Below are 14,406 nucleotides of genomic sequence, written 5' to 3'. Positions count from 1 at the left end.
CACAGCACCAGCAAGTCAGGATTTACAGCCTCACTTCTGAAGGACCTGGACCCAGTGCTGATGTTCAGAAAGGCACTTAGTTGTGAACGTCTATAAACACTCTTCTATAAGTTTCAGTGAAGCATAATGAGAAGAAAATACACTTTGAACTATTTCTTTTTCCAGAATGTGAGTGCACATCTTTGAAAAATGAGACTATTTATAAAGGCTGATGTTTATAAGTCAGCAGTTTTTCATTTATATTACATCAAAGCTGTAATGTGTGAGAACTCCTTTAAGAAACATATATTCTAAAGACCATTTAAGAGAAAAATTTGCTTCCTGTTTCCTTGGGTACACAAATCTCTACTTGCCAAAACAGAATGCCAAAAATGCAAGTAGCTTACAAATACAAAACTCAGAGACAAAGCAAATTGCTACAAGAATCTTGAATAGATAGATCCGTATCTTCACAACGAGTAACTTGCTGCATAGAATTTCTATATTTCTGCTTCTAAGAGCAGAAGACATCAAACTTAGGAAGAACTCAGTATTGAGACTTAGTCGAGTGGCGACGTACAAAACAGGACCAAGTGATCATAAAGAAAGAGCTGGAAGTCAGCTTAAGTGAAATAACAGGAATGCTAAGTTTCCTTCTTAATGGGACCCCTAACTGAGCACCATAAAATACATTATTTCTTTCTGTTACTGAAATGCCAGTTTGAATTAAGTTCCTTAGCCCTAAGCTCTGAATATCTATAATGGGAGACACAGTTCCTCTTTCCAAGACCTGAAGGTTTCTGAATGTGATTTCAGTGTGGAGGAAAAGTCTTTTACATTATCATATTTTCTTGTGTTTTGAAGCTACCTGATCCTCTTGAAAAATAATTGGCAAAAAAGTAACCGTTAGAGGAAAAATCTGGGAAAAAAACTGAAGTAGCTCAAATTGTCAGGAGTTCTAAAGGAATGAATGAATATAAAATCCAGTGTCCTAAATTTGGATGTCATCCTCTTCTTTAAGTATTATGGCCTGAAGTGTTTGAATTATTTTATGTATACTTTTTTAAAACTATTGGCAAAACATTTCATCTGCTCAAGTATTTCTCCCATTAAAAAAAAAAAAAAGAAAGAGAAAAAAAAAACAAACAGAAAAAAACCAAAAACTCACAAAGCCATCAAATTTAGGGAAAGAAAAATAGCACAATAACATAAGGTAGTGAAATGTCTGTGTTTATTTTTAGTGATAGTACTTTGGATTAGTTGTATGGGATTGGGTTGCTGGTGGTGGCCTGATTCATGGAGATGCTCCCAGCTTCTATGTGCTCTGCAGCAGGAGTGGCTCCATGTCCCTCTGTGCCCAAAATGCTATTCTTGTTCCAGATAGAAGAAACCAAAATGATTGCAGTGTTTTCCACCACTCAAAAAGACAAAATTTTGGTCTTATTTGGAAAGGAAATTTCTGAAGTGCTGTAGCTTTTCTGTGGGGTCTGTATTATGTGTGAGGCTCTGAATGTATCATGACTCTCAACAGAAGTCCTTCTATGCTGCCAAAAGAAAGGCTTAAAATTGTCTTATTCTCTATTTATTTTTTTTCTCCCTGAGCAGAAGACAGGTTCCCCATGGTCATAAAATATAGACCAAAAATTCTTCATTCATTAACAAGACTACGTTTATTCTTGAAAAAAAAAAACTAGTGGAAGAGGAGCAAGGATGGATTTTTGCAACCTGCATTATACATTGTTTTTGCATTAACATTATTAGCATAAGTTTTTAATGGTCACAGATTTAATTTAGATGAAATTACTATCATAAATACATCTAGTATGGCAATGCAAATAAATGGCAGTTTTTATTTGAAACTAACTGAAAATATGTTTGCTTAGCCTGGTTTAAATGACCCACATGAAGATAACATCCAGCTTACATACACAGGTCTGCCTTTTTTTTTTCCCCCTGCCTTTCAGGTATTAGAAGTGTTATAATAGATAATAATATGGAAATGCTGCTATTAGCATTGATGGCAGAATGCAGAATTAAATGACCAAACACTACAGACTCATTATTTGTTCTTTCCATAGGGACTGATGATTCAAGAACGTGGGCACATGTCCACCACATATCCTTTGCTTTGACTTGTTTTCAGCACATTTTTTTCTAGGTCTCTAAGCAAGGTTAAAATACCAAACTATCCTTAATTCATCGACTTACCAAATAAATGAGGACCTTCAGCTAGAGAAAATCCATCTGCAGTAGCTAGCTGGGGGTGTCCTATTAAATTCATTTCAGATCCCATTTATTCTTCAGTTCAGGAGGAATATAATTAAGAAACAGTTTGAAAGGAGATCCTGAAAAATATAAACCAAGAAGGATATTTAAAACAAGGTAATTCATTTTTGTGTACTGTTGCAAGGCAGAACTAAGGAGGTTGTTTCAATATTTACTGTACCAAACCTTGGATTGAAGTTACAATATCTAGTTCAGCCTTCAAACAAAATGCTGCATCTAGTTTGTTTGTTTTTTCCTTGCTATGCTGTATCTTATTTGCCATCCTTCTGCTGTTCAATTAAAACCAATGGCAATTTATGCTCAGCGTTATTCAGATATTCACAGATTGAAGCACTGAGCTGACCTGCTGAGGGCAATGCTGCCCAGACCCTCTTCCAGGGAATGGAAGTTGTTTCCATTATTTTTTTTTTCATTGCTCTTTCATCATTTCTTTGTTTTCACTTACTGAGAAAGTGCAAGCTTATGGTTTAGGTCAGAAGACTCCAAGTCAGGAAACTTGAGTTTAATTTCCAGTGACTGGTTCTTTATCTTGCCTTCAGTAATTACTGCCTAAAGAAGATAAATGGTGGCAAAAACAGAAAGCAAATCCTTGCTCTAAAAACCAGGCTATCTCACCTGCTCCCTCAAGCAGCCATACAACTTTCTCACTTTGGGAGGCTGGGAGATGCTTGTGCCTAGTCACTGGCGTACTTTCCTAGTCATTAAACACAGTTGCCAGTAGTGCTGCACCCAGTAAAACAACAGGGTTTTCTCCCTTCCACTCCAACCACTAGGCTGTTAGGAGGTGAGAGGCCTAGCAGTGCCTCTTGCTCAGGTCGGGGCTACAGTGATAGCAGCACCACAGTCAGCAGGAAACCACGCCAAGAGTCTCCTGTGCCCAAGTCTGGCCAGTTTGAGTGGAGCAAGAATGGGGTTGTGCTCATTCATGTGTGGGATGGAACAGCTCAAGGTTACATGTGGGGCAGGACTGTCAGCAGCCAGAGAAAGCACACAGGACATCTCATAAGCTCAACGCAGACACCAAAAAGAGTCTATCTTAATTCGTTCATTGATTTCATTCCCGTAGGACTGTTCCTGAATCTGTGTTTCCACTCACTGAAGCTGCTTGAGAGTTAGAGACTGCCCTGCTATGCAGTAAGGGCTCAGCATGCTTCTCAAGCAGCAGTGAAGTCATCTGACAAAAACATGAGTGCAGCAGGAGGCCCCAGAGCCCCACAGACTGGGAAGGAGCTTGTGAGACCAGCAGGCACGCTGTGTAATTATATTCAGATTTATCCATAAGGATTCATTAAGTTCTTTCTTAAAATAAACAAAGGCCCTCTAATTAGACCGATGCATCTTAAATGTCTGCCCGCAGATAATTTAAACAGTTTACTCAGAAATGTCAAAAGTTACTCATGTCACAGACCAGACTTGGGTCCTGCAGCAAATAATATGTAAACACTCATTCTCAAATCTAGCACAGAAACAGTTTTGCAGCAGCAAAAAACTCCACGTATCTTGGGATGGGGCTTAGCAACCATCCTAACCATCCCAGCAGGTTCACATCTACCTCCAGTCACATCACTACCTCAGTCACGTTTTCTGGGGAAGGTTTCCACTGCCAAAACCCATCAAGAAAAGGGTCTGTCCACTGAGGTTGCTAAGGGAAGTCAACAGCAATACAGTAATTTTCTCATGAACTTCCCATGACAGGCTGCAGGGAGGAGGGCTCCTCTTACAGCCCCATACTAAGGGTCCTGCAATTGGAGAGGAGAGCAGCAAAGTCAGGACTGGAAAATTATAATAATGCAAAAAATGGAAAGCTACAGAGAAATGCCAAAATGAGGCATCTTCAGAGGAATTCTGAAATTTTTTATGAATTTTCTTGCTAAAGAAGAGGCCATCTTCACCTTGCCTTCACATGCAAGCCCATCAGTAGTTCTCTTACTGCTCACAGGAGTGCAACCCATGCAGTTCCATGCAAGATTCTCTCTCTCCCTGCAACCGAACTTGAAGATTATGTTCTGTCATTACTGTTAAGCCTCATGTTTCCTCAGCAAACCCTGCTAACACTACTACAGCTGACAGCAGCATTGATATTGAGAATTCCTATATATTCATACAGAGTTCATACATAACATACCTCATGTTCTTAGAGGATTTTGGGTTTTATATCAGGACATTCTAAAGACCTGTGGCATTATTTACTGAGGATTTTGGTATACAGTTAAAATTTTCATGCATAGTTCCTTAGCTTATATGTTATTTATCCTGTATCTGTCTAGTCTGTGCTGCATATAAGGTAAGAAAGCTGCATGTTAAACCCCAATGATATTTGCATTTTTACAGTCTCTTTGAATTGTTCCTTTGAGGCTATCCAATTATTCTTTTCTTAACATATCATTAAATAACACCACTGAAGAATTCCTAGGCTCTGTTATTCTTTATGTACACACACACAAATGATGGCATTAACAGTGCTTCGTTCATTGTGATAAATCAGTGGCATATTTGGTACAACTTCTCTGTATGCTCAGACATTACGAGTTTTGTAACTCCACTCCTCCTCCCACATTAATTTTGATCTAGACAGATTCAATTCCAGTCAAATATTCATAAAGATTTGAGAGTTCCCATTTTTTTTATATATGTAAGTGCATATCTATCTACCTATCTATAATTTCCTTTAATATATTCAGCTGATGTAGACCATTTACTGGATTTCATGAAAGAAATTGATCATATCTTACTAGGATTTTTGTCATATATAAGGCATGATCACCACTGAAAAGGCTAGAAATATATTTTTCCATTACACGTAGCTTTGCTATTGTAAATTTTCCCGAATGCCAAACTCTTCATTAAATACTGATTTATATTTTGCTTTAGAATGCTCCTAACTACAACCTGCTGTGAACCTGTTAGATTTACCCAATCAATTTCATCAGTAATTCAAAAGCAGCAGCTAATGATTTTCAGCTTTCAGGCTAACATCACTTACACAATATGGGATATTTAAACACTACTTCTTCCAGACTTCTTTCAGTTCTAGGAAATAGTACAGACAGGTCAGTATAAGTCAATGTCACAAAGCACCACAGACCCAGAGGCAGACTTCTCTGCTTTCAAATAGCTGTTTCCATAACTTACACCATGTCTTAGTCACTTCTCAGCTTAATCCTCTGGGGCTATTCCTGCAGTTAAAGAGCCATGGTCTCAGCTTGCTCCAACTCTCATGGAGCAACTTCAGAAGCATTGCACTGCTTCTGAAAGGCAATATAGTGCCACTCAGCAGACATACGAAGGTACATTACTTGCTAGTGACATGGCTAGGAGACATACAGAGCCATCTGCACCACCTGTGCACAGAATCTCTCGACAGAATTTTTGTTTTCCTAAGATAAGACGTTTATTTGTTTTGGTGACATAAAACTGTGTCATCACAGATTCTAGAGGCACTTCATCTCTATGAAGGGGGACCAGCAACCACTCTCTTAATTCAGATTTCTTTATCAATCCAAAACCTCAACTATCTTACCATACTTAACCAATGTTCCATCATGATGTGTAACAAAAAAATCATCAGACAAGGGAAAAGCTAAAATAAGGGCAATAGGTGCAAGGAAATGAATATTGTTCTCCAAAATAAGAGCTCCTCAAGAGAAATGAAGAGGCATGAAATAAGAAATAAAACTCTTTGTTTCAAATGATTACTTCAGATAAGTTTATTCAAAAACTATTTGCTCCACCTTTTGAGATTATTTTCATAGGGCAAAATAAGACAGTAAAGAAAAAGAGAGCTTAGTATATATGCAGCAAAGCATGTGCTCAGTTTCTTGAAATTATCTTCACCAATTATGTGTGAAGAGCTCTGAATTACATAATTTTAGCACACATCAAAACAGTCAATACATGGTTATGCATTTGATGTTTAACTGAGAAATTTGAGATATATACGGTGAAAGAACATATACGTGCATGCATGTTTATTTGGCTTTCTTATGGGAGATGTTGCTGAGTGTATATAAATGTGTGTATGTACACACACATGCACACAGATATGGGTGTAAGTTTCATTTTATTGTGTACTCTTATCAGTGAACTGCCTCTTTGCCTTCTATCATCAATATAAAACTTCCCCTGGCTTCTGTGTTAGCAAAACCAAGACTCTTTATGAAGTAATTAAAGTGAGAATTGACTGGGCTCACTGAAAGTAAAAAGCACCATAGACTCATCCTTTCAGCTAAAGCAAAAATATGTTTGATCATCAGAAAACCCCCTTAACACTCTTATTACCTTCAGAAGACTGACTGTATCTATTTCAATATCTCAGTCAAGGAAGATATGTCAAAGTACCGGCAAAAATTTTTACAAATATTAGTAAGACTTTTCCTTCTTTCTGCTCTGTAATATTTTCCTATTCTTTACACATGTGGCCACCAGTTCTCAGAGAGGTTTCAGTTAATCCGTGGCCTGATCTGAACACTGTTAACATCAATGGAAAGGTTCCCATCTAGTTCACAAGCTTTTGATATTGCATCATAGCCCCTTTGTAGAATATTCAACACGAAGCCTCAATTTTATGAAAGTCTTTTTATGTGCCTGCCTGTTCACTTCAAAGTATATCAAAGACATGAAAGCATGAGGAAGATTCACACTCCTCATTTCTAGCCTTTCACTGCCAGATCACCATGGCATGGCACGGCACCATGGGCAGCTACGCAGTAACTGATGCAGAACATAAGCAACAATATGAGCAAGTTTTAGAAATGCGTTTGGTTGAAATTTACTCTGTGTGTGGCTGCCTGGTTTTAGTATGATGTTCAGAATCAAAGGAATTAAAGAGATACAGCACACAGATAAAACATGAGATATTCATACTGCTTATTTTGAAGGGACAAATCACAAGTAGAACTGAAAGCTCTGCCAAAAGACTTGATGCCATTTCTGAACATAGGCAGGTTGACTTCAAAGAGTGGGGCAACTTCTGACCGGCTCTGGGCTGAACTGAACGCCATTCCTTTGCACTTTCCTTTCTCCAGCGCATTTTTCCTGTCTCAGCAGCCATGACTTCCTTTCTTAACCTGTTTTTGAACTCCCATATAGCCTAGTGGGGGCTCTGAGCTCTCTGTAACATGAGCAACAACAGTAAAAATAAGAAATGTATGCCAAATGTGTGCCACTCTTGCAGTATTTTGAAGATATAAGGCTAGCAGGAGCATTCAAAGTAAACTGATATTTTCCTAAATTTAAAGATTTTAACAATAGTCACTTGAAATGCAAAACCTATTTTTGCTTATGCTAGTTATAAGTGCTGAAGTTCTGGACTTCAGAAGATGCACCCGGTATCTATACACAAATCTATCAAAATGAGAAATTATATAAAATGAGTATAACTATTCCTTTAGATCATCCTATGTAGATTATTCCCCCTTTTTCCATTAGCCAATTCTTTTCCAGTTCTTAAAATGAAAAAAAAAAAAAAAAAAAAAAAAGCAAACAAATCAGTGCACTCATAAAGCTGAGGCACATAATTAATGAGAGCGTGTTATTTCAGGAAAAAGCTTCTTTTTTCCACCAACACAAAGACACTAAAGTCAGCTTTGTAATGACAAATTCCAACCATGTTGGTTTTTTTCATGATCTAAACTTTTTTTTTTCTTCCCCCCAAGGGGCATATCTGTTGTTGGATCAGTTTTATAGTCGAAATTACTTCTACTCGTTATTCTTTTAAAATTCCTTCTATCCTGACCAAGAATTCATTAACATCCTCTAAGTAATTCCGGTGAGAAAATTGCTTTTATGCTATGCAACATAAGAGCAAGATATAGCAATGTAAGAAGTTATTACTTACTGTCCTTTTCTGCAATATCGTGGATGGCAGGATATAAAACAGTTCTGCAGTCAGTTCAGTATCCTAACGATTCTCACACAGGAACATTTTTGTTTTGTTTTTAGGTTTAGCAGAAGCCTGTAGTGATAACACAATGAATCAAAGCTTGGGCTCATTGGCTCAGTGCCCTAATGGACAAGGATTACTCATTAACAATTCTTTCTTTGCGAAACTCTCTAAACACAGGCTGTATAAAACATTTTGAATCCCAGCTTGTCCATCAGCTCAGAGATCTGAGATGCTCCTTAATACTCTGGCTTCATGTGTGGGGGAGGCTGGCTCAAAAAGTGCAGAGATAGTACCACGCTGTTAATTGTAATACTTTTCTTGCACACATAGATTTTTATGACAATCTCAGCATCCTTTCCTTTTCCAACCAAGGAGTTGAGATGGCATTCCAAGCTGTATATCTGATTTTCAAGTATTTCTGGTATATTTACACTTTTGAGAGCAACTGAACTTTTCAGAGTATGATACCCAAATACTGAAAAAGCAGAATGGGCTATGAGTTACAACATTCCAGGGATCATGAGACATTAAAGTTCAGTTCCCAGATTTGGCACATCCTCTAACAAACTGCATCATTTTGATTCTAGCTCATCCCATAAAGCTTTGGGAATGCAACTGAGATCCTTAATTTTAAATCTAGTTGTTTCTTGCACCTTTTGTGCATAAATGGAAGAACGTAGTCCCGGGAGATGGTGAAACACATCCTGGGGGCACTGTACATGAAGATGCTGATCTCTTACTACTGACAGAAAGGTAGCCTTGAACAATTATGCTCCCACTTATCCAATAAGGAAATTGAAAGTAAAGAGCAGCAAAGTCAGGCTGTTCTGTTACAACATGGCACCACATGAGGGTAATAATACCTTGTTCTGTATTGATGATGTATCCTCTGGGGATGAGTTGATTTGGCAGTGGAATTGAGGCAAATTTCAGCCAGGAAGGACAACCGGCAGCATTGCTTATGGGAAATGAGTTTGTGTCTGCCACACTGTAGTTGTTTTCTCTCCTCCTTTTCATATTTGCACTGTCTGATTAAGAGTGCGTGCACACAAGCTGTGCCTCCTACTCCAGGAGACAGGCATTGGACAACAAACACAACACTTTCTGGGAGAAAGGTGACAGTTGCCTGCCCTGAAGTTATCAACAGCAATATTCCCTTCTTCTCTCCAAGTTAAAATAAACAAATTAGAAAAGGTGTGTTCGTCCTCCAGCTTACGTCAAGGAAAATGGAACCGTCTTTCTCTTTAAAATGTAATAAATGGTCTTTCTCATGATCTTCTTCTTGTAGGTTCACCTGGTAGCCAAACACACATGGCCTGACAGATTTCTGATAGGATCAGTGCCATAAAGCTGCTGCAGGACACCACTGTTTTCAGGGGTTTGTGCCCACAGTTCCATCTAGCAGACACCGGCTGCATGATAAATAGACCAGCTGTCTTTGCTGGTTCTCTGGAAGTCATCACCATTGTAAATGATGAGATTTCCATTTTACAAATTCATTCTCAGCAACATTTTCAGTGCTTGCAAAGAAGATAATTCCTCCAAAACAATTCTGCTCATAGGAAGCAGGTGGTCTCACACAAAACATGCCGACATCCCATCTGACAATTTCCAGTAAGCACACACTCTGGTGGTGCCTAGGAAACACATGCAAAAAAACTCCTCAGTCAACGTGAGGTCAGTAATAGGGTTTTGTCAGTTACCAGGTGAAGCAACAGAAGCTGCATGAAGATATCTCACAAATACCATATTATGTCTCACACTGTATTATGTCTCATCTATTGACTAATTCTGAAGACCTTAAATTGGGTCCTCCAGCTTTCAGCCCCTTGCAGGATCAGTCCTAGGTATTTAATGGCACAGCTCAATTGATATTTAAAGTCCCTAAAAACAAACCTTCAGTAAAGGCTCTTCTTCCAAAAGCATTTTTCTCTGCATGGATGTTGTTCTTAGATAGAAAAGAGTTCACAAAGGAAGGAAGCAGAATTTAATACCTCCATTCACCAAAGAATTTGTTACATTAAAATGTCTTTAATTTTCATCCAGTAATAAAAGACAAAGTGGTGAAGTTGTGCTTTGTCTGCTAATCAGTACTTCTGATACGTTATTGGAAAAAAAAACAAGAAAGAATCCACATGATCAGAAGAGGTGTTGCCTGTAGCAATGACATGTGGCATTACTAGTTCAAGCCAGCTGTTCATATTTTATTGTGGCTGACATGCAAATGAAAATAGAATGGAAAGGATTTAGAGCAAATCAAATGTCTTCTCTAGCGTTGTAAGAGATTATCTACAAGGGAGAAAAGTGGGAGTGAAATGGTTCAAATCCAATTCCCACAGATAGAAAGTCTTTTCTAAAGAGCCTACCCAAGCCACACCTCCGCAAAAGCCATTGCTTAAAACTTGTAAAGAGTTTCTGATTTGGTTATAAATAATGGTCTATCTATCCATTGAATACAGAGTCACTTGCACCTCTTCTTGCATCCTTGCAGCACTCTATATTTATTGCTGCTGCACAGAGGACACAAGTCACTCACAGTGCATTGGGTCACAGTCTGTCTCATTGGATTGGCCATCATATACTCTTGGGCACTCTCAGAAATACCACTCTTCACCAGTCTAATGAAAAGAAAGCATTTCATTTCTTGAAGAATGGCCAAAATTATCACCAGCTTACAATAAATTTTATCATAGAAAGATAATTATGTAATCTTAATAGATAAGGGTGCTTCTGAATGGGCAAAAAAATAGGAAAAGAACGAGGTGCAAAGTTTCAGTGAGTTAACTCTAGTAACTTTACATCGTTATTTTCCCTCTTGTGTTTCAAAGGCAGAAGATTAGCTCCAGTGTTAAGATCAGTTTCATTTATAGAGTAAGTCTTTCACTAATCTGAGCCTCTTAGTTATAAGTTACTCTCTGATTATTTGGTTTCTGGACACAGCAGAATTTGTTCAACAATTTTATGATCTGCACTGATGTAATCCAACATTTTGCCTTTATCACTCACATATTTAAAGTAGAGAGTCATGAAACATAACAGCAAGGGGGGAATTCCTCTCTGATGGCAGACAGTTAATAGTTAGCCAGTGTGCTCTAGCAGGAGCACATATGAATTAATGTGATACCATCTTGCAACTGACCTGGTGCAATGGAAATGCTGACCACATGTGGAATTAGAAACACTGTCAGATAGTGGACTTCAGTGTGTGGAACTTGGTCTACGTCCTTCTAGCTGACTTCAGCTGGAATTCAGAATGTGTTTTGCTATAAATAAGTTTTATGGTTATTCAACAACATCAGATTCTCTCATTGGTTTTAAATTTTAAGGCACTGATATTATATCCTTTTCTCCCATTCTCTTCTTTCCTGCTAGGGGTTACAAGTTTAAAAGTTACTAGAGGAATCACAGCTTTAAGTCAAAAGTGTTAGTACAGTATCAGCTGATAAGAAGTTCTGCTACCGGCCTTGGGGTAAATATACACTTTATTCTTTCTTTTTTTTCCCTCTTGATATTTTGATGTTATACAGTAGGATAGTAATTGAGTTCAATTAGGGTTAGTCTTCATTTATGTAAATATTTGGAGAGAGAAAAATATTATGAAATGTTGATCTGTTCCAGTAAATGAATACACTACCCTTTCATTAATAAATAGTTCTTCTAAACTGAATGTCAAAGGTGATGAGTGAAGTATCATTAATAAGTAAATATTAGAATATTTTAGTGATTTTTTTTTTTTTTAAATTGCTGCCTGAAATGCACTAAGGAAATTCCTTCTGCAAACATTTAAACTCCTGCTTGCTTTTAATAATGTATTTTGCATCAAGGGAAATATGTTTAGGACTGGTTCAGTGATTGACAAGAAACTGATTCTTTTAGGATAGGAGAGAACATTGCAGATTACATTAATAGATTGTAGAAGCCATAGATCTTTGGAGGTGTAGGAGGAGCCTCCAAATGTAATTTGGCAAATCAGAGTCACTACTGGCCTTTTAAGTAGCTCATTGCTCTGTTTTGTACCTTTTCTCCTAAAAGAGACACTACCATGCTCTGAAGCACACAAATGATTTCTCTCATTGCTTGTTGATAGGGAGGACAGAACAGGTGCTGCTCCCCAGATGATACCCAGAGGCAGGGGCACAGCCTCATCCTGTTCCAAGAGTTCCAGGACCACTGAGGATACAGAGGGGCCATCACATACTCAGTAGCTATAGAAAGCTCATCATCTACGTGTGTCTACACTTTCAGGGAAAGGGGGAGCATCATGGCTATGAGAAGTCAAGTAGAGTTCAGTTTGGAAGAAGCTGCATTCTTCATTCTACAAGGAAGATCTTTATGTGTCGGGGAGGAACGAGGCTGCTTCAATAGGAAAAGAAGTCAGAAGCCAAAGACAGCCCCACTGACAGTGCACAGTGCCACAGCACCTGAGCAAGGCCCAGGTGCTGAAGCAACAGAACCAAAGAAAGTTGGTTGGCAAATCAAGCCAACTGCACATCCAGAGATCAGTCAAGAGCAACTGGAGCAGAAGGCAAGGCTAGATACAGGCCTAGAGATACACTCCCTGCAGAATCATGATGAGGTACGCCCAGGAGGCAGAGCCGAGGCAGGACAGGAGACATTGCAGGCTACATCTCATATCTACAGCAAGCCTGGATAGAAGACATCAAAGCTTACATACATACAAGCTTAGCTTAGCTCAGGCCAGGACTTAAGGCCCAGGCTTGAGACTGACCACTGACATGGTCTAGCTGAGGGAAGTCAGGGCCATCAAGACCTCTCAGTGCCCTCAGGATCTTGATGTATAATTGTCCCCAAAGGAATTGTTGGTTTTGAAAACTGCTTGCTCCTTGTTCCTTACCAGATGTAGGAACAGTGGTGAACAATTTTAGATACTTGTGGCAGGCAAGAGGAACAGCAGCAGGACTAGACCCAGCGTTCAAATTCTACTGTAAAGACCAAGATGAAAAGTCCATTGTCACAAGTTCAGCTGAAGTGACTCACGACTCCACCTGCTTAAGAAAAAACAAAAGAGGCTGAAAATTAGATTATTTTGGATCTTGTATGTAGCTGCAATATTGTCAAACTCAGAGCAATGAGAAAATATATCACATTAGATTACTCCCCTCTGAATTCTAACAGAGGCATCCATGAATGTGTTCGTAGAACCCTTCCCATCCCAGCAGGAGATTTTGTTGGGATGATGTTTAGTGGGAAATATTGGTAATGGGTGAATGGTTGGACTGAATGATCTTAGAGGTCTTTGCTAACCTTGGTGATTCTATGACTCTATGACTGATGAAACTGGAGAACTGCTAATAGGTGCATTCCAGCGAAGAGATCTTTGGCCACAACTTTCCCAGAGCAACAGTTTCCCTTGCCACAAAGGTGCACAGAAGTGCAAACAAAGCATGAGGTACAGTCATAGTACCCTACTCTGCCACACATTAGGTGCTTATTACTCTGGGGGAACATTAGCTATACATGGTTATGTGGGGTGCAGTAAAGAGCAAGTGAATGGGCAAGTGTGTGTGTGCTGGGAGCTAAGAAACACAGGGGTGCAAACAGATAGCTGGGCAGAGGATCCTAACTCCATGCACCAAGGCCCAGGTCACTGACCATCCCATTGGCAGCCACCTGAAAACAGCAGATACTGAGGAGAGAAGGAGATCTGGAGGGCAAATGAAGGTGTGGAAGTTGAAGAAAAGTATGTTAGGCAGTAGGTCTTGGGAGAATTGAGAGATTCCGTTTGTTTTCCTTTCTTTCTCTATCTTCAGTTTACGTCTTGCCATTCCAAAAACAAATGACTTCCCTTTATGGAAGAAAGAAATTAAATGCAATAATAATTTTATTAAATTTAAACAGTGCAGATAAGGAAATGCAGATGTTACTTATCTCATTGCATTATTAAACTTGGCACGCTGTGCAGAAGATCTTTTTATAACAGAACCTGATCTCACCATTTTTTTTGTTCAAAATTGGGTTATATCCCAAAATATGAATATTTGCATTGGCAGTTCCCTCATTGATTTCTAATCTCACTTGGCAAATGCATTTCATTTTCCCATCTCACATTGCAACAGAAACAGTATAATAAAAACAGGTTATCTAGAGAACAGTTATAGAGTAGATTATTTGCCTGAGAAATTTGTCTAATTCTCTTCCTGCCTTTGGGCTGAAAAAACTTTCACAAGGAAGAGAATCTTACAAGTTTGTGACTTCTAAGGTTTTCCCTGTTTCTATAAATAAATGTGTAGGGCTGA

General features: G+C 38.7%; 1 protein-coding gene across 1 annotated transcript in view; it reads right to left on the bottom strand.

Moving 5' to 3' along the window:
- NR1H4 (nuclear receptor subfamily 1 group H member 4) overlaps positions 1-8,170 on the bottom strand; it is a 38,682-nt gene extending 30,512 nt beyond the window's left edge. Inside the window, exons 1-2 of the mRNA XM_031600009.2 lie at positions 8,102-8,170; positions 2,188-2,324 (exon numbers count right to left, since the gene is read on the bottom strand). Of these exons, the coding sequence (XP_031455869.1) occupies positions 2,188-2,272 (85 nt within the window). The 5' untranslated portion in view covers positions 2,273-2,324; positions 8,102-8,170. The remainder of the gene's footprint in view (positions 1-2,187; positions 2,325-8,101) is intronic.
- Positions 8,171-14,406: the final 6,236 nt, after the last annotated feature.

This window comes from Phasianus colchicus, chromosome 1 (genome assembly GCF_987193195.1).
Source record: "Phasianus colchicus chromosome 1, bPhaCol1.hap1.1, whole genome shotgun sequence".
NCBI classification, from domain to species: domain Eukaryota; kingdom Metazoa; phylum Chordata; class Aves; order Galliformes; family Phasianidae; genus Phasianus; species Phasianus colchicus.
Note: the sequence above shows the minus strand (reverse complement) of the source record. Positions and strands in the feature narration are given on the sequence as shown.